At 37.4% G+C, this 26788-nt stretch overlaps 1 protein-coding gene and 1 non-coding gene across 4 annotated transcripts in view; one reads left to right on the top strand and one right to left on the bottom strand.

The window, feature by feature from the left end:
• Window positions 1–26788, bottom strand: part of FERMT2 (FERM domain containing kindlin 2) — a 73312-nt gene that overhangs the window by 39194 nt on the left and 7330 nt on the right. For all 3 annotated transcript variants that reach the window (XM_065942056.1, XM_065942055.1, XM_065942054.1), the window contains exon 3: window positions 4522–4755. In XM_065942056.1, coding sequence (XP_065798128.1) covers window positions 4522–4755 — 234 coding nt within the window. The remainder of the gene's footprint in view (window positions 1–4521; window positions 4756–26788) is intronic.
• LOC136172702 (U6 spliceosomal RNA) lies at window positions 11586–11692 on the top strand. Its single transcript, XR_010664056.1, has one exon. It is a non-coding gene; the product is annotated as a U6 spliceosomal RNA (small nuclear RNA).

Here is a 26788-nt window from a genome sequence, read left to right on the forward strand (position 1 = left end):
AGATGAAACAGAGAATAAAGACCAAAAAAGGGAAGAGAACATCAGCAACTTACGGAAGAATAACAATTGCTCTAGCATATATGAAACAAGTCCAGCAAATGATAGCAAGTGTGGGAAGGGGCACCAAATATTAGTTGAAGAACTAATGGTTGAAAATTACACAAATTTGATAACTATAAATCTAAGAATTACAATAAAAACAGAATAAACTTAAAACTATGCCAGGACACATCAGAATATGAAGTGAAGTCAGACAAGGAGAAATATTCATATATCACTTATATGTGGAATCTAAAAAAATGACAAAAATGAACTCTTAACAAGGCTCTTCACTTGTAAAGCCTGCATGTCAGAACTCACCTTATATAAAAGAACTTGGCAAAAAAAAAAAAAAGAAAAAAAAAAAAGAACTTGGCATGCTTTTGCCAGAAGTGTTTCTTTCAAAAAGGAAAGGAAAATATAACAAAGAACCTCATTTAATCACTACACAGGAGCATTTTCTAATATAACAAAAGAAAACCAAGATAATTTTTACCAAATAAAAAACTAAGAAAGTAGTCTGCCAAAAGTCACACAAGAAAAGAAACAGACAAACTGAGTAAGCCTATACCTATTAAAGAAATTGAATCACTAATAACCTTCCAAAACAGAAAGCACTAGGGCCAGTCAGACAGGTTCACTTAAATTCTACCAAACATTTTTTCTAGTTATACTGAGGTATGCCTGACATACCTCAGGTATGCCATACAACACTACGTAAGTTTAAGGTGTACAGCATAATGACTTAACTTACATATACTGTGAACTTACATATACTGATCACCACAGTATTTTCCTTGTGTTAAGAACTCTTATGATCTACTCTCTTCACAACTTCCAAATAAACCATACAGTAGTGTTAACTCTAGTCAACAGGCATATACCACATCCCCAAGTACTTAACTTACACCTTTTGACCACCTTAATCCAATTCCTCCCCTTAAGTTGTTTACACGTCTTGGCTATTATAAATAATGCTGCTATGAAGATGGGGGTGCAGTTACCTCTCTGACATGGTGTTTTAATTTCCTTTGGATATATTCCCCGAAGTGGAATTGTTGGGTCATATGGTAGTCTACTTTTAGTGTTTTGAGGAACCTCCACACTGTTTTCCATAGTGACTACACCAATTTACAGTCCCACCAAGAGTGCACAAGGGTTCTCTTTTCTCTACATCCTTGCCAGCATTTTATCACTTGTCTTTTTGATGATAGGCATTCTAACAAGACTAACATCACTGACTTGATGGACATGAGTTTGAGCAAGTTCCAGGAGTTGGTGATGGACAGGGAAGCCTGGCGTGCTGTAGTCCATGGGGTTGCAGAGTTGGACACGACTCTGAGTGACTAAACTGAACCGAATTATAACAAATGTAAGCTATATCTCACTGTAGTTTTAATTTGTATTTCCCTAATGATCAACGGTGATGTGCACATTTTCATGTCACTTACCTCGTTGCCTATTTGTAAAACTCCTTTGGAAAATGTCTATTCAGGTCTTTTGCCCATTTTTTAAATTGGGTTATTTGGGGGATTTTGATTGAGCTCTTTATATATTTTGAATATTAACTCCTTATAAGACACATGGATTGCAGATATTTTTCCCATTCCATAGATTATATTTCATTCTGCTGATCACTTCTTTGGCTGCATAGAAATTTTGTTGTTTGATGTAATCCCGTCTGTTTATTTTGCCTGTGCTTTAGATGCTATATCCAAAAAATCATTGCCAAAACCCATGTCAAGGAGCTTTCCTCCTTGATCTTTGAGGAAGAAATTATACTAATACTCTACAATCTCTTTCAGAAGACATAAGCAGAGGAAATACTTCCTAATTCATTCTATGAGGCTAGCATTACTTTTAATACTAAAATCAAACAAAGACACTGCAAGAAAACTATAGAACAATATCTCTAGTGAACATAAATGCAAAAATATTTAATAAGCTATTAGCAAATCAAATTCAAAAATGTATTTATAAAAAATAATTACACACCATACCATGAAAAGAAATAACTGATAAGCTAGACTTTATAAAAATAAAAAATTTCTGCTCTGTGAAAGAAACTGCCAAAAAAAAGAAAAGATAAGCCACTGACCAGGATAAAATATTTGCAAGTCATATCTGACAAAGGATTGTTACCCAAAGTATACAAAGAACTATTAAAATATAACAGTAAAAAAAACAAAAAGCTTGACTAAAAAATAGGTCACAGACTTTTAAACAGACACCTCACCAAAACATATAAAAATAGGTCCGACATTTTATGTTATCATTAAAATGCAAAATTGTAAGAGTGCTAAGCCACTACACATCTATCAGAATGTCCACAATCGAGAACACTGACACCACCAAATGCTGGTGAGGATTCAGAGCAATGAAAACTCTCATTCATTACTGAATGTGACCACAACATGACATGGTTACTTAGGAAGACAGTTTAGCAGTTTTCCACAAAACTAAGCATCTTCCTACCATATGATCCAACAATCATTCTCCTCAGAATCTACCCAAGGGAGTAAAAGACACATGTTCACAAAAAAACCTGCACATAAACGTTTATACCACCTTTATTATAATCGCAAAACTTGGAAATAACTATGACATCTGTCAGTAGGTGTGGAAAATAAACTGGCACATCCAGACAATGGGATGTTATTCAGCACTTTAAAAAAATGAGTTATCAAGCCATCAAAGGACATGAAGGAAACTTAAATCTGTATACTAAGCAAAAGATAACCTGAAAAACCTACATATTGTATGATTCCAACTGTATGACATTCTGTAAAAAGCAGAATTACAGAGACAGTAAAGAAACGAACAGCTGCCATGGGTTGGTAGTGGAGGGATGAAAAGGCAGAGCACTGATTTCAGGACAGTAAAACTATTCTGTATGGTATTATAATAACGGTTATACATTTGTCCAAACTGTGGACTATACAATATCAAGAGTAAACCCTAATGTAAACCATGGAGTCTGGGTCATAATGATGTGTTAATGAAGGTTTATCATTATAACAAATGTCCAACGCTGGTGTGGAGTGTTGACAGTGGGGAGGTTGTATGTGCAGAAATGAGAGTAAATAGGAACGCTATACTTTCTGCTTCATCTTGCTGTGAACCTAAAACTATTCTAAAAAAGTTTATTAATTAAAAATAATTGATAAGTGATATAAACAAGCAATTAAAAAAAAAGAAACTGAAATGGCCAGCTAAGACATAAAAATATAGCTATCTTTATAAACTAAAATGCAATACTGTATTTTTTTTCACTCAGAGAAACAAACACTAAAAACTGACAACATTCAAGTGTTAGTGATGGCTTCGGGCAATAGGTTTTCACACACTGCGAGCTGGAATGTAAACTGGTATAACCACTTGGGAGAGCAATTTGACAGTACCCGAAATGAATTATGTATACACTTAAAACAATTCTACCTTCTACTTCTACACAAACACAAAAGAGAGATTCCACCACACATGTACAAAATAATGTAAGATACTGTACAACAACTACAGTAACATATTTGAGTATATACACTCACAGATATGAATATGTGTGTGTGCTTCTATGTGTATTTATGTATTTTCAAAAGTACTGGAAAGAGACACACTAACCTTATGACAGTAGCTGCTTTATAAAGGGAAATTAGACAAGAATACGAATCAAAACTTACCTAGATTATTTGACTTTAAAAGTTTAGCAAAATGACAAAACATCAACTATTAATTCTAGATGACATTTAGGTAAATGCTACATAAGTCTTAGAATTTTTCTGTATTTTTATTTTTCTTCTTAGAAATTCCATTAAGCATAAAAAAACCTTGTAATCTGAGTTATTAGACCAAAACAGTAATATCCTGTATTTCCCCCAAATCTATGGTATGACAGAATTATGTATTAATGATGAGAATGATTCAGATTTTCTCTGATGGTTAAATACTTCCTGGCATATGATAGAACTGGGTCAACCAAACATAATCCACATCTCATTTCAGAAAACATAAACAGAACTGCTACAAGAGTGGTCAAACTGTAGACCGGGTAAGGATGCCAACACGCGTGGTCATTTCCTTAGGAACTGTGCCAGCCCTCCAGTGAAGGAAGTGACACAATCTGCCTGAATCAGTGCAAATACTGATTTGCACTGAAGGGAACACTACAAAAGCTACATTCCTCTGAAAATAATGCCTGTTCCCTTCTCCTTTCCATAAAAATAAGGTCATCAGAAGGAGATATTCAATAATAATAAGTATATGATATACTTCTAGAAAGGAAAGAGCTCTACTAGACTCCTGTTCTAGTTTAACTCAGTATTTCTTTAACTTAAATATAAAAACGTTAAAGAATAAAGTAATAATTTCACATACACACAAGCACAGATTGCTCACCCCAATCCCTACTCCTTGAGATAAACTCAATGTCAGTCATATACATATCACACAACTCATAATTTCATGAAGAAATGATACAGTACTTACTAAACGTCTTACAGATGTCAGAAACAGCTTTGAAGACTCTATCAGAGAAATTCACTTTCACCTTCACGTACTTCATGTTGGGAAGTTGCAGGCGGAGCAGCTTGTGCTGGGGGGTGAACTGAAGCTTAGCATCCGCCTGAATGCCATACTTATCCAAGGTCCAATGCGTCTTGAGAAGCCAAGTTCTCTTCTTTTCCCACCACAGAGCATGGTCAGACCAATCTTTTTTTACATCTATTAAAAAAAACAAACAAAACACTTAAAAATCTGCAGGACTGCCTTGAGAGAAATTACAAGCAGAAAACTAAGTAACTAGGTATTTAATATGAACAATTAGTTAAATACTAAGTGCCCGTTATGTGATAAGTAATACTGAAGAAATATTAAAAGAAATAGCAAACAGCTGAGAAAACACTCTGCCCTTGAAAGCTAATATAGAAGGCAGCAGAGGCATAACACTCACGGTAACTAAAAACGGTTAAAGCAGACACACATACGACAGAGTAAGTACTCTCTGTAAGCATTCAGAGAACAAAGAGGACCCTGGGGATTGGAGTCAAAAGGGTGAATAAATAATGAGATGGAGTTGGTGGATTCTTAGCCCAGCTTTGAGCAATGGACAATACTCTGATGATAAAGCTGGTGAGAAAGCTGAGGTGTGTGAGGCTGCAGAAGCATGTGGAGGCTGAGAGGTGGTGAAAAGTAAGATGGGACGAAAATGAACAAAAACCACTATCCTAGGTAAAGAAGAGCCTGGAAAAGAAAACATCCACGAGTAACACTTAACTTGAGAGAAAACAAAAAAAAAAACTACATCGTAACCACACACCCAAATATATTCCAAGAAAAGTAACATTCCCCCCACCCCCAATATATTTTGGCACAAGAAAAAACATTAATACTTGTTAAACTATTTAACACTCACATACAGTTAAATTAAAAGAAACTAAATAAAGAAAGAGTTGGACTATAAAGAGAGCTAAGTGCTGAAGAATTGATGCTTTTGAACTGTGGTGTTGGAGAAGACTCTTGAGAGTCCCTTGGACAGCAAGGAGATCCAATAAGTCCATCCTAAAGGAGATCAGTCCTGAATACTCATTGGAAGGACTGATGTTGAAGCTGAAACTCCAATACTTTGGTCACCTGAGGCGAAGAGCTGACTCATCTGAAAAGACTGATGCTGGGAAAAACTGAAGGCAGGAGAAGGGGACAACAGAGGATGAGATGGTTGGATGGTGTCACTGACTCAATGGACATGAGTCTTGAGTAAACTCCGGGACTTGGTGATGGACAGGGAGGCCTGGCATGCTGCAATCCATGGGGTCGCAAAGAGTTGGACATGACTGAATGACTGAACTGAACTGAAATAAAGAAAAGTGTAACTTACACAAGATTTGGCTACCCCCAGATTACAGCAGATCACAGCAATAAATTTACAAATAAAATCCAATTTCAGCTGGTTATTAAAGTAGCAATAAAAGTAAAGAATGTGGGGATCAATTATATGATGAACTAAGAACCAAAAACGGGGAACAGGATATTAAACCAACAACAACATAGAAAAACAAAGCTTTCCAGAGGAAAAAAATAAAAATGAAAACTATCATCATGCTTCTGATATAAAGCTCATTTTAATACAGTTTTGAAAAGAACTGGTCTATTTTAAGAAGATAAGTTTAAAAGTATATACTAAACCTGAAACTTTTTTTTAGCACTTGTCTCCCTGAAAGCCTCAGATAGTAAAACATCAAAATTACCACACTATGAGCCTAGAAACACCTTCTATAATGGTGAAAGGTAACTGATATAATTCTCCTCATTATGGAAGAAACAGATCACAAGAGGGAAAAAGACCTTCAATTCCCCCAGACAGTAAAAAAAAAAAAATATTTTAAAGAGTAAGTACTTTAATGGGAAAACTGTTACTTGTGATTTTACTGCATTTTTTGCATTTCAGTATTTGTTTTGGGAAAGCCCTGTCAATTAAGTTATTTGAAGTTTGGTTATAGAAATACATATTTTACAACTACTTACTTGTGACACAGTGTATTCAATATATAGTACCCGGCCTCTTAAATTACTTTCCAGCACAGAATTTATCAACTTTTAGAAAACAGTAAATCCAATCTGGCTCACAAGCAGATAACCAAGGCTGGGACCTTTTCGTATACTATGAGGTAAATGTCTCACAAGTTGCAGATGGTTTACTGTTTTCTTTAGGAACAAAGAGCGGAAGACAGAAGAAGATCATTTGTAAAGAATGACAGTAACCAGCGCAGAGTAAGGCTGAGCTGAATTGAAGGAATGGTAGATTGGTATCTAATACTTTCTTCTTCAACCCATTCACTTCTGCTACCAATGTCAATCATTAAGGCAGCCACAACATATATTCCCAGTGCAGGGAGAGAGAGGAAAAAGCTGTACGCTGCTAATAATAATAGTTTTGTTAATACTGACTTAAGTCATTTGGATTTCCTTTGTCTTAACTCAAAACACAACCCTGAAATAACTCTGGGGCAAGTAGTTTATTGAGGTGGAATGGGGGGAGGCGGAGATCCCAGGAAGCATACCTGAGGGGATTAGGAAAAGTGAGACACAGGAGAAAAGTCTATTAAGAACTCATTAACTTCTGTGGATAACTGGAGTTCAGTCCTGCAAGAGCCCCTCTGAGGAATCACAAAAAGCATGACTTAGAATCCTCCTCCTAAGGAAAGAGAAAGCTGGGGGATCTATTCAGTTGGTTGAGGGTTGCTCTTAGGGCCATTAAATTCCCAGCATTTCCCAAGCTGCCATGCATGGGGCTGACCACCCTGCACTCAAGCACTTAACTCACCAAACCCTAAATATTTACTACATGGATTTTTACAGAAAGACTTTTATAGGCCCAGATTCAGTAAAATCTCAACCTTGCATCAATTAGGCTTCAAACACTGACCTCAGAAACAATTACTTCCTATGATCTTCCTCTTTAGAATCTAACCCTCTCCATCAATTCCACCTTGGTTTTTTACACCAAAGGAACAGCCCCCCTGCATCTATTAAGAATAAACATAGGGGAGAAGGACATGTAATCTAAAGATTATGTACTAGAAACATTATGAACAGTTTGTTTACCCACAGAAAGAGAAAGATTCTCTTACTGACTGGAAACACTGGTAAGATCAGTCTTTTTTACCCACAGAAGACAGTGGGTAAGTATCAATATAGGAAAAAAAAATTACCCCAAATAAAAACAGAAACAGGACACCAGGAAAGATCTGAAGTGTCAATACTACACACACCAGCAAACAAAAAAAGAAAAGCGGGCATTCTGACAGTAAAAAAGGAGTCAGTGTTAGAAGATGGAATAGTTGAAGGGACTATAGTCCAGTGGTTAAGAATCCGCTACTAGTGCAAGGGATGCAGGCTGCAACTAAAAAGAAATCTGTGTGATGCAATGAAGACCCTGCATGCCGCAGCCAAGACCCAAAGCAGCCACAGATAAATAAGACGGAATGATTAGCCTGTGATGTTTGTTGCAATAGTATAATTTTGGTAGCATTCTTGAAGAGTCAAAATGCCAGCAACCTAATCAGCACTAATCACAAGATAATCACTACTACAGAAGAAACAAACAGTATCTGTAAAATATTCATTAATTACACAAATATCTACTGAACATTTACCAGAAAGCACTATTCTAGTGCTAGAAATACAGTGATGAGAAGAACAAAGTTCCCACATCTTTGAAGAAAGCCAATGACTCGAAAGGAAGAGGTGAAACACCAGAGAGCTTGGCAGAAGCCCTGTATACCGTAAGGCTGTTCAGCTTTCACTCTTTCTGAGTAGGAGAGAAGGCACTAGAGCAGAGTTTCTCAGCCTGTTTGGCATTAGAATGATCTGAGCAACTTTCCAAATAGAGCAATGCCTGGACTCAGCCCAGACCACTTTGGGTGTGGGTCTAAAACTTGATTTTAAGCAGGGGAGTGATTTTTTATTTCAAAGTCATCAAATAATTTTGAAGAATGCAGGGGCAGGGGTGTGCATGAGTGAAATTCAGAGGCCATGCAAGAAGTTAGCATGGGAGTGGACAGGATGAAAGTCTGAATTACAATGGCTGGGCAATGAGGAAGTAGAAATAAGGAATACAGACAACTTTTCCTGATAATTTTGTTATACTGGGGAATAGAATCATGGATGGTAGATGAACAGAAAGGTGATGGCAAGTCCAAGAAGTACTTTCAGTCTTTTTTTAAGAACAAAAGGTATTTCAACATTACTTAAATAGTGGTAATCCTGTAAAACTTAAAACACATTTCCAATTATTCTTTAATTTGACTGCCCCTCCAGAGAGAGTCTTTGTGTCATAGTGTCATTTCAAAACTTGTCAGAGGCTTGACTGAGCTCTCTCAAATATGCAAGACAACATTTTCCTACTTACTAGAAAATCTTTCTTTAGTTTTGGCTCTGGTTTACACTGTGTATCTTATTTTGAAGCTAATATCTACATGTCATGTCCCACAACTGGCTTCACTAGATATCACAAGAATATATTTAATCTATTCAGAAGTAGCAAAAACAGCTTTACACTCTGATGAAAATCCTGAGAAAGATGATGATAAATTAATTGAGGAGAATCATTCACCAAAGCAAACGTAGAGCTAACTGCACCTCAAAAATACTAAACTATACAAATTGTGTGTGTGTGTGTGTGTGTGTGTGTGTGTAAAGTTGTGTATCTTAAAGTAATAGCTCATTCATTTCAACCCAGGCAGATTGAAACATTACAAATTTAAGGCCAACAGGATCCAAGATAGTGCTGGGAAATCCTACCATGTTTCTTCTGTATCTCAAACCTGCCAACCCTGCTCAAATGCCTGTGTACCCTCCTTCTCCTCAGTAGACAACCATGGATTCTACTTCAGCAAATAGAGAAGCCATCAGATTGAAACTATTTCACCTAAGAGCCAACCAAATGTACAAAGCTTCTTGCATCTGTACCGGTATGGGTCTACTGCCTTTGAGTTATGATGAAAATGTCTCTCCTCCTAATTATCTGAAACCAATCCAGTTACCTATGCTCTGTTGCCATTCCCACCTTCTAGAAACCATGCACTTCTCACTCTGGCTCCTAGGTGTCTCATCCATTCTTGTGACTTTACATGGCCTCTATGCACTTACCTTCCTAGTTTTTATCTCCAGCCTACCCTTCTGCTATTGGAGAAGGAAATGGCAACCCACTCCAGTACTCTTGCCTGGAATACTCCATGGACTGACGAGCCTGGTAGGCTACAGTCCATGGGGTCACAAAGTGTCGGACATGACTGAGCGACTTCACTAACTAACTAACTACCCTTCTACTTAGAGCATCAGTTTATACATCCTACTGACTGCCCCACATCTCCACCAGGATGTCTCAGAAGAATGGCAAACTTAATATATGCAAAGCGTGTTGGCCACTCAGTCATGTCCAGTTCTTTGCGACTAGAATGGACTGTAGCCCACTGTGGCTCCTCTGTCCATGGAATTCTCCAGGCAAGGATACTGGAGTGGGTTGCACATCCTGACCCAGGGATCGAACCTAGGTCTCCCACATTGTAGGCAGATACTTTACCATCTAAACTACTCAGGAAGGTCCAATGTACGCAAAACTTAATTCAATTTTCTCCTAGTTCTACTGTCATTAAATAGCCCTAAGAATCAACCCAAGCTGCTCATGCTAGAAAGCTAAAAGTAGTGAATTCTCTTTCCCTAGTCTGCATGTTCATCAAGCCCCTCAGTTCCACTTCCCAAAATCTCCACTTAGGTCTCCACTGGCACCATCCTATTTCAGGTCATCATTATTATATCTTATACCAACTACTGCCAAGAGCCTCCTGTCTAGTCTCCTTGATTTCATCCAGCACTTTCTACACGACAGCCAAAGTGATCTATTTAACACTTTCATGTCAATACCTCCGCTGAAAATCTTTTAACAGCTTGCAACTGCACTGAGAATGAAATCCAAATGACTTTTAGTCTACAAACTTTCACACAGTACGGCCCATCTACTCTTCCATATTTATCTTGTGCTACTGTTCCTCTGCCTAGGTCACACCTGCTGCTGCTAAGTCACACCTACCTTCTTTTTATTCCAAGAACTGTCTAGTAAGTAAGCTTTTTTTGCCTTGGTGGCTTTGCAACTGTCACTAAACTCTCTGAATGTCTAGTTTTCTCTTGTCTTCTATATTTTACATTCCATAGTCTCAGAGAAGTTTTTCTTAACCACTCTAAGACTTCCAGTGTCCTATGTCCCTCCTTTCTTCTCTATTTCAGTACACTGTAATATCACTTATCAAAGTGTGCATTCACTGGATAAGGAAGCTGTGGTACATATACACCATGGAATATTACTCAGCCATTAAAAAGAATTCATTTGAGTCAGTTCTAATGAGATGGATGACACTGGAGCCCATTATACAGAGTGAAGTAAGCCAGAAAGATAAAGACCAATACAGTATACTAACACATATATATGGAATTTAGAAAGATGGTAACAATAACCCTATATGCAAAACAGGAAAAGAGACACAGATGTACAGAACAGACTTTTGGACTCTGTGGGAGAAGGCGAGGGTGGGATGTTTCGAGAGAACAGCATCGAAACATGTATATTATCTAGGGTGAAGCAGATCACCAGCCCAGGTTGGATGCATGAGACAAGTGCTCGGGCCTGGTGCACTGGGAAGACCCAGAAGGATAAGGTGGAGAGGGAGGTGGGAGGGGGGATCGGGAAGGAGAATACATGTAAATCCATGGCTGATACATGTCAATGTATGGCAAAAACCACTACAATATTGTAAAGTAATTAGCCTCCAACTAATAAAAATAAATGGAAAAAAAAAAGTGCATTCATTTTGTTTGTTGTTCCTGGGATGGGGAGGTATCTTAACTTCCTACTAAACACTGAGAAGACAAGGACAATGCCTATTTTGATCACCATTATATTTCTAGCACACTGCACAGGTGACTGGCACACGTTTGATAAATGAACCCTCATACTGAAATTTTTAAAGATCCTTCACTACATCAAGAAAACATTAATCATGCTCACTTCGGCAGCACATATACTAAAATTGGAACGATACAGAGAAGATTAGCATGGCCCCTGCGCAAGGATGACACGCAAATTCGTGAAGCGTTCCATATTTCTGGATTACAGTTTAAAGTTATTTCAAAAATTAGCGGAGAATGGTGACTTGTATCTGTCTGTCTAGGTTAAGGAATACCTGTACATGAACCTTGAACATCAAATATAGGGTAATGCTCTGGAAAAAAAAAAAAAGAAAACATTAATCCCAGAATAAACCTACCTAAGATGACACAAGACCTGTACTTTGAAAACTATAAGATGCTGATGAAAGAAATTGAAGAAGATGTAAACAGATGGAAAGATACACCATGTTCGTGGACTGGAAGAATCAATAGTCAAAATGACTACACTACCAAGGCAATCTACAGGGTCAATGCAATCCTTATCAAAGTACTAATGGCATTTTTCACAAAACTAGAAAAAAAAACTCTCAAAATTTGCATGGAGACACAAAAGACCCCAAATAGTGAAAGCAGTCTTGAAAAAGAAAAACAGAGCTGGAGGAATCTGGCTCCCTGACTTCAGACTATACCATAAAGCTACAGTCATCAAAACAGTATGGTACTGGCCAACAACAGAAATACAGATCAATGGAACAGTACAGAGGACCTAGAAATAAGCCCATTCACCTATGGTCAATTAATCTACGACAAAGGCAAAACTACACAATGTTGGAAAGACAGGCTCTTCATCAAATGGTGCTGGGAAAACTGGACAGCCACATGCAAAAAAAAAAAACAGACAGACCATTCCTGAACTCCAGACACAAAAATAAGCTCAAAATGGATTAAAGACCTAAATGTGAGACTGGATACTATAAAACTCTCAGAGAAAAACATAGGCAGAACACTCTCTAACATAAATCACAGCAACATCTTTTTTGATTCATCTCCAAAAATAATGAAAATAAAAGCAAAAATAAACAAATGAGACCTAAACTCAAAAGCTTTTGTACAGCAAAGGAAACAATAAACAAAACGAAAAGGCACCTACAGATTGGGAGGAAATATTTGTAGACGATGTGACCAATAGGGGATTCGTCTCCAAAATTGAGAAACAGTTCATGACACTTAATAGCATCAAAACAAACAACCCACTCAAGAAATGGGCAGAAGACCTGAATGACATTCCTCCAAAGAGGACACACAGATGGCCAATAGGCACATGAAAAGATGTTCAATGTCACTCATTATTAGAGAAATGCAAATCAAAACTACATTGAGATATCACCTCACACAGGTCAGAATAGCTATCATCAAAAAACCCACAAACAACGAATGCTGGAGAGGCTCTTTAGAGAAGGGAATCCTTCTACACTGTTGGTGGGAATATAAACTGGTACAACCACGACGGAGAACAGTATGGAAGTTCCTTAAAAAGAAAACAACAACGAAAAATAGAGCTACACATGACCCTGCAATCCCACTCCTGGGCATATATCCAGAGAAAAACCCCAATGTTCACTGCAGCACTGTTTACAATAGCCAAGACAAGGAAGCAACCTAAAGGTCCATCGACAGAGGAATGGATAAAGAAGATGTGGTACATACATACAATGGAATATTACTCAGCCATTAAAAAGAATGAAATAATGCCATTTGCCACAACATGGAGAGACCTAGAGAGTGAAGTCAGTCAGAAAGAGAAGGGGAAATATCATATGACATCCTTTACATGTGGAAACTAAACAGAAATGATCAAATGAACTTACTTACAAAACAGAACGAGACTCACAGACTTAGATAATGAACTTATGGTTGCAGAGGGAAGGTATAATTAGGGACTTGTGGGGGATCGTCATGTACACACCGCTATATTTAAAAGGTACAAGCAACAAGAACCTATTGTACAGCACATGCTCAATGTTATGTGCCAGCCTAGATGCGAGGCAGGTTTGCGAGAGAATGGATACATGTATATCTATGCCTGAGTCCTTTTGCTGTTCACTGAAAATACCCTAATACAAAATAAAAAGTTTAAAGTTTGGGGAACAAAAAAAAAGAAAATAACAAGGAAGTTCCTCTTAAACCAACATGAAAAATAATATGTAAGATTTATTTAGTTTTACGTTTAAAAATTCATTTTTTCTTCTTCAAATTCAGAATTAAAACAAGTCTACACTAAGTGTGGCACAGATTCCCCTAGACGTGGGGAATCAAACCCTATCGACGTCCTCTTCTTTCTTACATCATCTTTTGCTCAAGACAATCCTTACAGTATGAAATGATTATGTTCAAAAAATTCTTTTGAGTCTTAGAATTTAGATTTGCCACAAGGAAACATTATAAATCAGACTACTACCCAAATCTAAAATAGTCCAAAGTATACTACGAGAAATATTCCAATAAACTGATATCATAAGGTTTTTTGCAGAATATATGGTTGATGTTCAACTAGAGATGTAAAGAAAACTGCTAAGGGGCACCTGCAGTGTGGGCTGGAGGGAAGAGAAGCTTAAAAACAATGGAGGTGTTAAGTGGTGAGGGAGAGAAGCTTTTCCTCCTAAAACTAGGACACTTGGCTACTCCCTCCTCATCCTTAATATACTGTAGGAATTAACTGGCCTCCTTCCTCTTTCCCAGCTACGATTTGTTGCCTTAGGCCAAGGTTTCTTTCCTCTTCTAAAAAAAAGTTCCTCACAACAGAAGAGTTTTACCTTCCGCTTTACTTACCAATTCCTGAAACATAAAACTATTCTCAAGTTCTTGTCTTTTTAATCACTCAGATTTCCAAAACAGGAAATAGGCAAACTAGACAAACTGTTGCTCTTTGGAAACACAACCAATAAACGAATCGATAAACATTTTCTAAGGACCTACTATATGCCAGACACTAAGCTAGGCCATGGGAATATACACTTAAGTTACACTTATCTCAGAATTCCCATCCTAGAGGTTCTTGCTGTTCAAGTGAGGGACACAGACAAATACAATAAGCTAAAAAGATAAAAGAGAAAAATGCAACAAGAGCAAACAACTTTAAATGTGGAAGACTGATTAGGCTCTGAAGAAAAGGGGATGTTTTACCTGGGTCTTAATGTGGGAGTTCTAACATGTACCAAGAGTAACTGTTCTATAGACAATAGTGGTTCTATATCAGATGGTTTTATGAAGGTAATTATGATGGGATTACAGAGAGTGAATCAGAAAAAGAAAGAACCTGGCACAAGAAATTTACTGCAATATTCTGGGAGTAGGACCTTATCTAAGGCAGAAGCCAAAAAGGAGCCAAATGTGAGAGATATGTCTAAATTACATTCACAGGTCACACTGATATTGATTATAGATGAGAGAGGACAGCTGGAAGGTGAAGAGGAACGCTAGAAAGTTCCTGGCTTGAAAATCAAATGGATGATACCAACAGCACCAAGATTTGTTTCTGAACATTTAGCATGTACCAGTAGCACTTAACATACTCTCATTTAATCCTCACAAAAATGCTAAGTGGTAAATGCTATCACAATTCCTGTTTCAAGAGATGAGACAATCAAAGGACAGAGGAATCGTAAGTTTGATCCCTTCTCCAGAGGATCTTCCTGACCCAAGGAGTGAACCCATGTCTCCCGCATTGCGGGCAGATTCTTTCCTGAATGAGCCACCAGGAAAGCACGATAACTGAGAGGGAGTATAGGGAGGTTAGGGACTGAGCTTCCTTGGTAGCTCAGAGGATAAGCGTCCGCCCGCAATGCGGGAGACTCGGGTTCAATCCCTGGGTTGGGAAGATCCCCTGGAGAAGGAAATGGCAACCCACTCCAGTATTCTTGCCTGGAGAATTCCATGGACAGAGGAGCCTGGTGGGCTACAGTCCATGGGGTCGCAAAGAGTTGGACACGACTGAGCAACTTCACACACACTCACACTTATAGGGAGGTAAAGGGATTATTAGATGAAGTGGAAATACCCCAGGTCTTGCCAGAGGGACTGGAGAGTGCTGAGAAGTGAAATATGGAGGCTGTATTTCGTTCCTGCCCTTCCTTAACATGGTACCTGCCATTCCTAACTCAGAGCTAAGTGGCCTGCACTGGTAGCAGGACTACTGTGGGGTAGACTTCAAGCTATCTTGAAGGCAAAGAGCTGAGTAAATTTCTGGTGGTGTTTCAACAAACTTTCCGTAAGTCTGACATCATGAATCTTTCCACAACTTGCTTATTAGTTTGTGTCTTTCCCTGCCAGTATCACAGGGGGGCTTACAAAGACCCACATAAACTGGGAACTGAAAAGGTCCTTACGAATCAACCCAATCTAAATTCTTCCTATAGATAAGGAAACCAGGTTCAGTGGGGTTAGGTTCTTGCTTGAGGCTCTACAGATCCTCAGGGGCAGAGAGATCAGATTCCAGTTCTAATAGGCACCTAACTGAAATCTCAACTGAGGAGTCGGCATGAAGAAATGGGTTCATAGACTAAATTTATGTTCACTCAGCTCTGCCCAAGGGAAACAAACTCCAGGCAGAGAAACCTTGTCATCAGAGACTGTTCTTTCATTAGAGTCTCAAAGAACTATGGGGAAATAGTCACTCAAACTACTCCATTTCTCTGTTCCAATACTATCCATACACTGGAAATGTCAATTTGTATATAATGGACTCCAGTCCTCCCAGGTACCAAGAAGCTAATCAATTCAAGATATATCCTAAGATGTGTGTGTGTGTATATATATGTATATATATATATATATATATGGCATTTCACCAGATAATAAGAACTGGACCATGGAAATTGTGATTCAAGTAAGACTGGTTTCAGGAGGTCGTACATAGAACCAGCCAACACTGCAAAGTCACTCATCAGTTCACTTTCAAACACCAAGTGTGAAGGAATATCTATATTATGCACATGTTCAACTGATTTAATAATGACAGCTATAGACAATAAAATTTAAAAAGGCTGGCAGCTATTTAATTATTTGAAGAATACATATACTACTAAACAAAATTAAACTGAGTTTAAAACAAGTGAAGAACAGAAACAGATTATCAACAGCAAAGAGGCAATCCAGAAAAATAATGTAACTAATCACTTCTTATTTTATATTAGAGATTAAATAAAATTATTATGGCAGAAAGTGAAGAAGAACTAAAGAGCCTCTTGATGAAAGTGAAAGAAAAGAGTGAGAAAGTTGGCTTAAAGCTCAACAATCAGAAAACTAAGATCATGGCATTCGGTCCCATCACTTCATGACAAACAGATGGGGAAACGGTGGAAACAGTGGCTGACTTTATTTTTCTGGGCTCCAAATCACTGCGGATGGTGACTGCAGCCATGAAATTAAAAGACGCTTGCTCGTTGGAGGGCAAGTTATGACTAACCTAGACAGCATACTAAAAAGCAGACACATTACTTTGCCAACAAACGTCCGTCTAGTCAAGGCTATGGTTTTTCCAGTGGTCATGAATGGATCTGAGAGTTGGACTATAAAGAAAGCTGAGCACTGAAGAATTGATGGTTTTGAACTGTGGTGTCGGAGAGGACTCTTGAGAGTCCCTTGGACTGCAAGGAGATCCAACCAATCCATCCTAAAGGAGATCAGTCCTGGGTGTTCATTGGAAAGACTGATGTTGAAGCTGAAACTCCAATACTTTGGCCACCTGATGCAGAGAGCTGACTCATTTGAAAAGACCCTGATGCTGGGAAAGATTGAGGGCAGGAGGAGAAGGGGACGACAGAGGATGAGATGGTTGGATGGCATAATCGACACAATGGATGGGTTTGGGTAGACTCCGAGAGTTGGTGATGGACAGGGACACCTGGCGTGCTGTGGTTCATGGGGTCGCAAAGAGTTGGACACGACTGAGCAATTGAGCTGAACTGAACTGATATTATAAAATGAATATTCTGTATCACATAAGAATAACTGAAACAACTTCTAAATCCTTCTTCTCTTCCTTAAGACTGTTTTAGAGAGACCAAAAGTAAGTTCCTCAATTATTTTAAATCTTATTCTAGAAGAGCAACCCTCCTTCCAGAATTATCCTTTCCTCTAGAAGAATAATCCAAGAGATTCTCAGCAGTGCATTCTATACTACACCACTAGAACACTATCTATGACTTAATTCAAGCAACTATAACAGGATTATTAGTATACTAGAAATAAGTATATTCCTGATTTTCCACAGCTATGAAAAGCAGAAAAAAACTGCTTTTAAAAATGTCCCAGAGCTAACTCAGCTGACATACACTTTTAGTAATCAATAAAATGAAAATAGCAAACACTGGCAATGACGCATGTAAACATTCCAAAACTCAGTGACTGTTGCCCACTCACCCCAACCATTCAACAAATTAAGCGAAGACTACCAAGATCACGGATGAGGAAATGGCAACCCGCTCCAGTGTTCTTACCTGGGAAATCCCACAGACAGAGGAGCCTGGCTGGCTACAGTCCACGGGTTCACAAAGAGTTGGACACAACTAAGCAACTAAGCAACTAACACTCTCCCTTCATACCAAGATCATGTGTGTTTGCTAAGCCACTCAGTCATGTCGGACTCTTTGCAACCCCACTGACTGTAGCCCGACAGGCTCCTCTGTCCATGGGCTTCTCCAGACAAGAATACTGTAGTGGTTGCCATTTCCTTCTCCAGGGGATCTTCCTGACCCAGGGATCAAACCCGTGTCTCTTATGTCTCCTACACTGGGCAAGTGAGTTCTTTCCTACTAGTGCCACCTGGGAAGCCCCTCCAAGATGATACAAATAGTAATCATATTAACCTAACCTTTAAAATCTTTAAGTTCAGTTCAGTTGCTTAGTCATGTCCGACTCTGTGACCCCATGGACTGTAGCATGCCAGGCTTCCCTGTCCATCACCAACTCCTGGAGTTCACTCAAACCTATGTCCATTGAGTCGGTGGTACCATCCTACCATCTCATCGGTGGTACCATCTTACCATCTCATCCTCTGTCATCCCCTTCTCCTCCTGCCTTCAATATTTCCCAGCATCAGGGTCTTTTCTAAGGAGTCAATTCTTCGAATCAGGTGGCCAAAATATTGGAGTTTCAGCTTCAGCATCAGTCTTTCCAATGAATATTCAGGACTGATTTCCTTTAGAATGGACTGGTTTGATCTCCTTGCAGTCCAAGGGACTCTCAAGAGTCTTCTCCAACACCACAGTTCAAAAGCATCAATTTTTTCGGCGCTCAGCTTTCTTCATAGTTCAACTCTCACATTCATACACGACTACTGGAAAAACCATAGCTTTGACTATACAGACTTCTGTTGGCAAAGTAATGTCTCTGCTTTTTAATATGCTGTCTAGGTTGGTCATAACTTCTCTTCCAAGAAGCTGCAGTGATTTTAATTTCATGGCTGCAATCACCATCTGCAGTGATTTTGGAGCCTCCCCTCACACAAAAAAAGTTGAATATATTTCTTTAAGGCTGAACTTACAACTTCTCCCTGTTTTTCTTTCTATCCAAATACTATGGAATTTACCTCTCAAATGGCTGTTAAATGTGTGTCCCTTTCTTTTCTTTTATTACATTGCTTTAGTTCAAGTCCTCAACATCTCTTGTCTGAACTATAATATCTTTTTTTACAAAGTTATCTGAGTTACTTTTTAAAAAGCAAATTTGATCATTTTACTTGTCTACTTAACTTTCCAAGTCCCTCTGTTGCTGAAGTGTTTTATAACCTCTCAGTAGGTTATATAAATCCTAACCTCTGTGCACCTCGATGCTTAGTTGTCCCCAGGTTCTACAACTCACTTTCTGGCCTAGTTTGTGAAACAACCCGATGTTTTCTGCCTCCTTGGTTGTATACCTTTCTCTTTCCTTCTCATCAGGCTGACAAAAATCCTACATAAAAACCAAATATTACCATCTCTATGTCTTCACTAACCCTCTTGCCAAAGCAGTTAGGTACATCTTAGCATTCTGAATAATGTATCCCAATCAATTGTAATTGATTTTACGTAACTCTCTTCCTCCACTCAATTAGGGGTCTTTGGTCTTATTTGTCTTGTACCTCAAAGGCAAAGCCCAGGGCCTTTTACATGGAATTAAATCAATAAATATTTGTAATATGCAAGTAACATGAAAACTCTTAAATGTACCCATCTGTTATTGACACTGAATTGCAGACTGAAGTGTTAGTAGCAAAGTTGGTATTTTATGCAATTAAATAAAGTATGGTGGTAACTAAAACATGAACCATGTTGTTAGATAACTGGTGTTAACTAAACCATAACTAAAACATGTATGTTGAAACTGTGCAAAATATTGATGGTTTCTGATATGTCCTAAAATTCTGATATGTCCTATTCTTAATAAAATGTTTGTCATCTGTTAGTAGAAGCAGTAAACCATTTCAAAGTTTACAAATCATTCAAACTGCCAAAATATTTCAATTAAAGTACTCCATTCAATTTTAGCATAAGAAAATTACTGTTTTACATTAAGATTTCAATGAGTGACTAAAACAGATGCATCAACCAGTGATTAAAAACATTTAGAAACTAAACTTCTGATACAAAGTGACTAATTGACATTTCTCTGACATAGCTAACTTGATGGAAAATTCAGGAATTCACCCATCAAAGCAAAACACAATCAACTAAATTTACAAATCGCTTTCTGAAGTTACTCACAAACACAAAATAATGTTTATCAATTTCAGCATCAATTGAATACTATTTCAAATAGCAATAGTATTTGCTATTACAAAATACACTAATTCAAGTAGTTAAAAAGTTTTACCAGATGACATAAATCATGCATGCAATTACGGAGTGAACACAAATAGAAGGCATGTCAATTATTCATTTCCAGAGGGTGGGTAACTTTCTATCCAATCCTAAAGGCTTACTACAAATTTGGCTCAATTTGGCTTAGTTCCTAGAAGACTGGACTCAGAGTCCATGCAATGTCAACATCTGACAAATTCTAAGAGTAACATCAAGGCTGAATTTATCAGTTAGTGTTTGACTCATGGAGTATTAAAACTGGATTTGTTTTTTGAAGTTAGTCAAAGGCACTAGCTATTCTATACTTCAAAAATGAAGTATGGAAACAAATTCTAATACTCCTGGAGCACAAGCTATGGAAAAAAATATTTCTTGGAATCCAAGAGGCTTACTACTGCATATATCATATGTTACTAACATATGAACAAGACGTACTTCAAATTCGTAAAGATCTGATGTCTCTTTCCAGTTTAAAATCTGTTATTGGTATCTCACAGCTCTTAACACAACACTAAATCTTTTAAATTTGGTTTACAATGAACTTTAAGCTTATTTCTTAAGCCTGTCAAGTCACTGATTCCCCAGGACCATTCTTCCATCAACACAGACTCTAAGTTCCTCAAATGGCAGCCCTCCCTCATTCCCATGCTCTCATGCTGGACTTCTCATGTTCTCCCAACCTGCTGTTCTTTTATCCTACATCCCCTTCCTAAGATCCTGTGCCACTCACTCATCTGACTCTTTCCTACTCTACCATCAGCCCTCGATTTAAATGTCATTTCCTCCAGAAACCTTTCCCCATATACTAGGTTGGGTTCCCCAGTATACACTCTCTGATAACTATTTCAATTATCATAACTCTCATCATATAATAGCAAGTACTTATTTAAAGATTGTCTTGCCCCTAAGATTGAAGGTTGAATGACTCTAAGGATTAAACTAATTTTGTACACTTCTTGTCTCTGCTATTTGTAGTATGGTATCTGGCACTCTAGTAGGTTCTCATTTAAAGCAAGTAGGTGAATGAAGGAATAACAGAAGAAAAGAGATTATCATTTCCCCACTTAATGACATCTTTCCTCTCTATAATCATATTTTCTACTTCTCTTAGTCTCTAATACATCATAAACCTCACAACTTTCAGTCCAGAATACCTTTCTTCCAAACTTTTCACCCAGGCTCTCTTCAAATAAAGACAGTAAGTATTTGCTCATGCTTCTAAATCTCCACCGTCTTCCTGAACCATGTATCTATCTGGTGCCTCACATCGAGGCTGTCAATTCAAAGCAATCTTCCGTTTTCACTGTTACTAGAAAGTCGTTCAGATTTTACGTGGGGACTACGTCCCATTACCTAATATAATGCTTGGCCCTCCATAAATGTTTGCTTGCTGCTACTACTGATGGGTCAAGTTCACCACCTCTTTGATCCTCACAAATGCCACATGTTATAAGCCTCTCTAACCTATTGAAACAAAAAATGAATGTACAGACTTATCTTTGGGTAGGAATATTTACATGTGACTGTCTCCTCTTGCTCTAAAGTCCCTCTTTCCTAGTTTAAGTTCTTTTAAGGCATTTATTCCCCAAACTCATCAGTGAAAATATTTAGTAGTGAGATATTGTAGCTGTCCATTAGGATTCGCAATAAAATAACCACAGTCACTCTGAAGGACAGAGAAGCCTGGCATGCTGCAGTCCATGGGGTCACAAAGTGTTGGACAAGACTGAGCAACTGAACAACAACCACCCCTCTAACAGTACTCACCACATACCACTGTGTACTTTACACATATGTATTCACTTAATCCTCACAACAACTCTATGAGGTAAGTATACTATTACCCTCGTTTGACTAAGCCATCGCAAAGCTAAATAACTTGACCCAGGGTCACCAAGCTTATAGGGAGTGAAGCCAGTATTCCCACCCAGGCAGTTTGGCTCAGGGAACGTATTCCAAAGTTCAGAACCATTAAACAAAACTTACAAGAGCAAGAAAATAAGGAGGGGTTTGGCTAAGTACTACATAAATACAATGAAAATAAACCAGGCTACTTCAATCCACAATTCAAATAGTTGTTTTAGGTTTACATAGTATTTGAAGGATAACAGAGGATAACATTTTTCTTGAGCTCTTAATATAGGCATTCTACTTATTACCAGAGATTCTGTTAATATTGGGGCAGCTAAAAGGTTCATTCAGATTTTTCCATACCATCTCAAGAAAAAGACCTGAACAAACTTTTTGGTCATCCCAATACTTTTTACATCATAGTTAGTTCTTGTTAGCTCTAAGAAGCAGGGAAGTAAACAAAGGTTAAGTGAGATTAATAATCAGGAGAGGTTAAAACAATATGCCAAGGTCAAAAATAACTCTAAGTGGCCATGTCTTGGACTTAAGCCTTTAAACACTGACAAAGTTCACCTTTTAAAAAAGGCATTTGCTTAAACCAGAATATTAAATTTATTGGAATATCCTCCATTTAAGCATGGTTTATCCATAATTTTGTATATATTGGAGTATAAAATCTACTGCTTCTAAACCATCTTTGTCATACCCAGGCAAGAATACTGAAGTGGGCAGTCAGTACACCCTTCTCCAGGGGATCCTCCTGACCCAGGGATGGAACACAGATCTCCCGCATTATAGGCAGATTCTTTACCGGCTTAGCCACCAGGGAAACCCCATAGTGATAAAGGTAAGCACAATAAAGTTAAAATACATTGCTAATATGGTAGAGAATAAATCAGTACTTTTTGGCTTACCTTTATAAATGACACATTCCCAATCTTTTATAAAATATTATTTCTCGAGCTCAGTAAAAGGGAACATTTTACATAGCTACACTTCATCATCAACATAGCTCCATTTACAGAGGCTATTCTAAAACACTTCATATATATTAACTAACTGAGTCCTTATAATAATCCTAGGACAAAGAAATTGTTACTATTCCCATTTCACAGATGAGCAACCAGAGGCACAGACGGGTTAGGTCACACAGCACGGGGCTGCAAAATCAGGAGTGTGACGGTCAGGAGGCCCTCCCACAGCCTATGCTCCACAACAAGGGCATTCCATCCCAGCAACAGACTGCATCAACACCTTGCATAAAAGCTTAAACTGATACAGCAACTGTCCGCATTTTTCAAGTTATTTTTAATTTCAAAGGTTACGAAATTCAGGAACTACATTAAGGAACAATAAACTGGGAGGCACTTATCCAACAGACATCTTCACCTGCAATCAATAATGCTAGCACGTCACTGGTGTTTTATTCATAACCTTGAAGGCTCCATTAAGAAAAGATATCAAAACCATCATTACACTGATGCTTTAAAATTGAACTTTAAGATACCTCATGTAGCTTTTATTTACAGGATAATATAAAAATAAGATAGGTAAATATCTGAGAAAAGATTCACTACAGATTCCAAAGCAAACGTCACCTCCTTTGGGCTGAAGGTTACCGGCTCTGTTACCTTGAATACTGATTAAGGGCTCCCACTGAAACTGGATGGTCCTTATTACTAAATAATAAATAATCGAGTCTGCAGACTGAATCATAAAAGGAAGGAAAATCTAAATGTAAACTTCCCATTTCAACCATTTATTGCTTTTCTTCTCTTAAGAACACTAATTTACTTAGAGGTAGAATTATTGAAACTGAGAAAAAGTATCAGAAAATAAAAATTTCAACATTTTACACGTAACTCTGAGTCACTATGAATAAATAGTGTAATATTCTCAATGAAGGAAGGTAGACAAATACCAAGAATGAGGGATTCAAATAATGACCCTTTATATACAACGATACTGTTTAGAGGACATTATATTTGAAAAACAATTTTCAAAGACTTCCAGTAACACTACAAAGGTAAGGGAACAAACATAAATGAAGGCTTATTCTGTCTTTATCTATATTGTACAGATAAGGAAACTGAGACCTTTAACATGAAAACTAACTTAAAAATTATTTTAAAAATCACAAAGCTATTAAGTAGCATGGTCAGGATTATAATTCAGACTTAATTCTTTTTATAACATTAAACCCTAAAATTTTAATTATTCAATGATGCCTGTATTGCAGATCTATTTTTATGACTAAAGTTCTAAAATATCTAGGTTTTCTAATGGATTGATGATAAATCAGTTTTCACTGGCTTATTATTTTATAGCTCAGATTTTACCAAATAAATGTTGTAATTACATTATTTCAAACTGATATGATGCAATTATTTCCTTTCTGATACATTATCGCTACTATACTTCATATATTCCACCTTTCAACATATAAAAATAAACAGAAGCTAAAAAACTTATAGGGCAAAATCTTTCAAACCTTGACTAAGTCAATTCCCTTGTGGAAGACAATTTTTTAAAAGTTCAATCCAGAAAAGAAAAAACTTGATAAAATTGGACTTCCTCAAAATTTAAAAATTTTGCTCTTTGAAAGATACTATTAAGAAAATAAAAAGACAAGCCACAGACTGGGAGAAAATACTACAAAACACCTATCTGATAAAGTACTTGTATCTGGAATATATTAAGAAATCTTAAAACTCAAGAAAACAAAACAAAACAAAACAAAAAAACTCAAGAAAACAAATAAAACAATTTAAAAAAATAAGCAAACGACATGAAGACAGTTTACTAAGATACACAGATGGCATATAAGCCTGTAAAAAGCTTCCCATCATAGCCATTAGGAAAGTGTGACTTAAAATCATGGTAAGATATCACTACATACTTTATTAGACTGAGTAAAATTAAACAAAAATAAAACCCAAAACACCTGACAATACCAAATACTACTGGAGGACTCAGAACAATTGTTAACTCTCATAAAATCTCCGTAAACGAGAAACAACAGTGGTAGTCTGAAAACTCTGGAAACAACTGGTAGACAGATAAACTGTGGTACACAATCATACAATGAACTACAACTGAACAATCAAAACAACTACTGATACACAAGAATCTAAAATGTATTACGCTAATAACTATTTTTAAATAAACTATACTACTCGCTAAGTTGTGTCCAATTCTTTTGTGACCTCATGGACTGTATGTAGCTGGCCAGCCTCCTCAATCCATGATTTCCCAGGCAAGAATACTGGAGTGATTGCCAGTTTCTTCTCCAGGAGATCTTCCCAACCCAGGGATCAAACCCATGTCTCCTGCATTGCAGGGGGATTCTTTATAGCCGAGCCACCAGAGTGAAAGAAACCACCCTCAAAACTACGTGGTTCCATTTATATGACATTCTGGAAAAGACATCCAGTGGTTTTTCAGGAGCTGAAGTTGAAAGGGTGGGCTCATTGTAAAAAAACACAAAGATAAGTTTTTGGAGTGCTGGAAAAGTTCTATGTCTTGACTGTGGTTGTTTTATGACTGCATGCATTTCCTAAACCTCAGCACAGTATACTAAAAAGTATGAATTTTACTGCATGTAAATTATACCTCAGTAAGCCTGATTTTAAGAAAAATTAACAAGTAAAAAATGCAATAATTATGCAAAAATCTGTTACAAAAGAATTATAGTAGATATGACTTCATAACCACAAACATGAGTGCAGAATATTATATCTCAATTAAAAAGTTATCTTACAATATTTTTTTAAAGTATCTGTTTACCTCACACTGGGCATATATATCATTTTGTAATGTACCATGGCATCAGCGTAATTTTTAAATTATTTCAGTAAGATAATTATCTAAATAAAAATATTGCATTATTAGCTTTTTTCTTAAACCATTTCCATTAGTTTCTAAATGGGCTCAATGTTTTCACATGCCAAGACACAATGGTATATCATTCCTTTGTTACAACTGAATAAAAAACATACTACTGAGGCCTTCATGGTTATAAATTTTTCAAATCTCTGGAATACCATTGTCCACTTACTGGTCCACTCCATTGCAAAAATCTCATGAAAACAGTAGTTAAACAGCTCTTTGCTACATTACAAAGGCACGTATGCTTGGAAGTGAGCAAAAGGGTGGAATGATAGCTATTTTCCTTGCTGTTGGGAGTTGTGAGCACAAAGCAGTCCCAAACTAGGCTCCTTCTGAGGGGTGTAATTCTCCACGATTAAAGCTGGAACCTTTTCAACAGTCTAGATTACATCTGAACTCCTTTTAAAAGGAGTTCCTCCCTGACCCCCACCTCCACTTCAGGATATTCAGGGACTCTCAAAGCCACTGAGAAAACAGTCACTCTTATCTGTACAGCACAAATAGTCCATATAATGCATTTTCACAGGTATTATCTCTTGTCTCACCGAGACCTACGAGAAAGTTTTTTTAAATTGGAATTTTACAGATGTCAAAACTCACTCAGAAGATGAGATTAGTTGTCCAAAGATCACACAGTCAATACGTGGCAGAGCCAGAATATTATTTATTATTCTGTTTATCTATTAGCATCTACTACAGTCTAAAGACAACTAACACTATGGAACTCTATAGCCAAT

Source organism: Muntiacus reevesi, chromosome 7 (genome assembly GCF_963930625.1).
Source record: "Muntiacus reevesi chromosome 7, mMunRee1.1, whole genome shotgun sequence".
Taxonomy (NCBI): domain Eukaryota; kingdom Metazoa; phylum Chordata; class Mammalia; order Artiodactyla; family Cervidae; genus Muntiacus; species Muntiacus reevesi.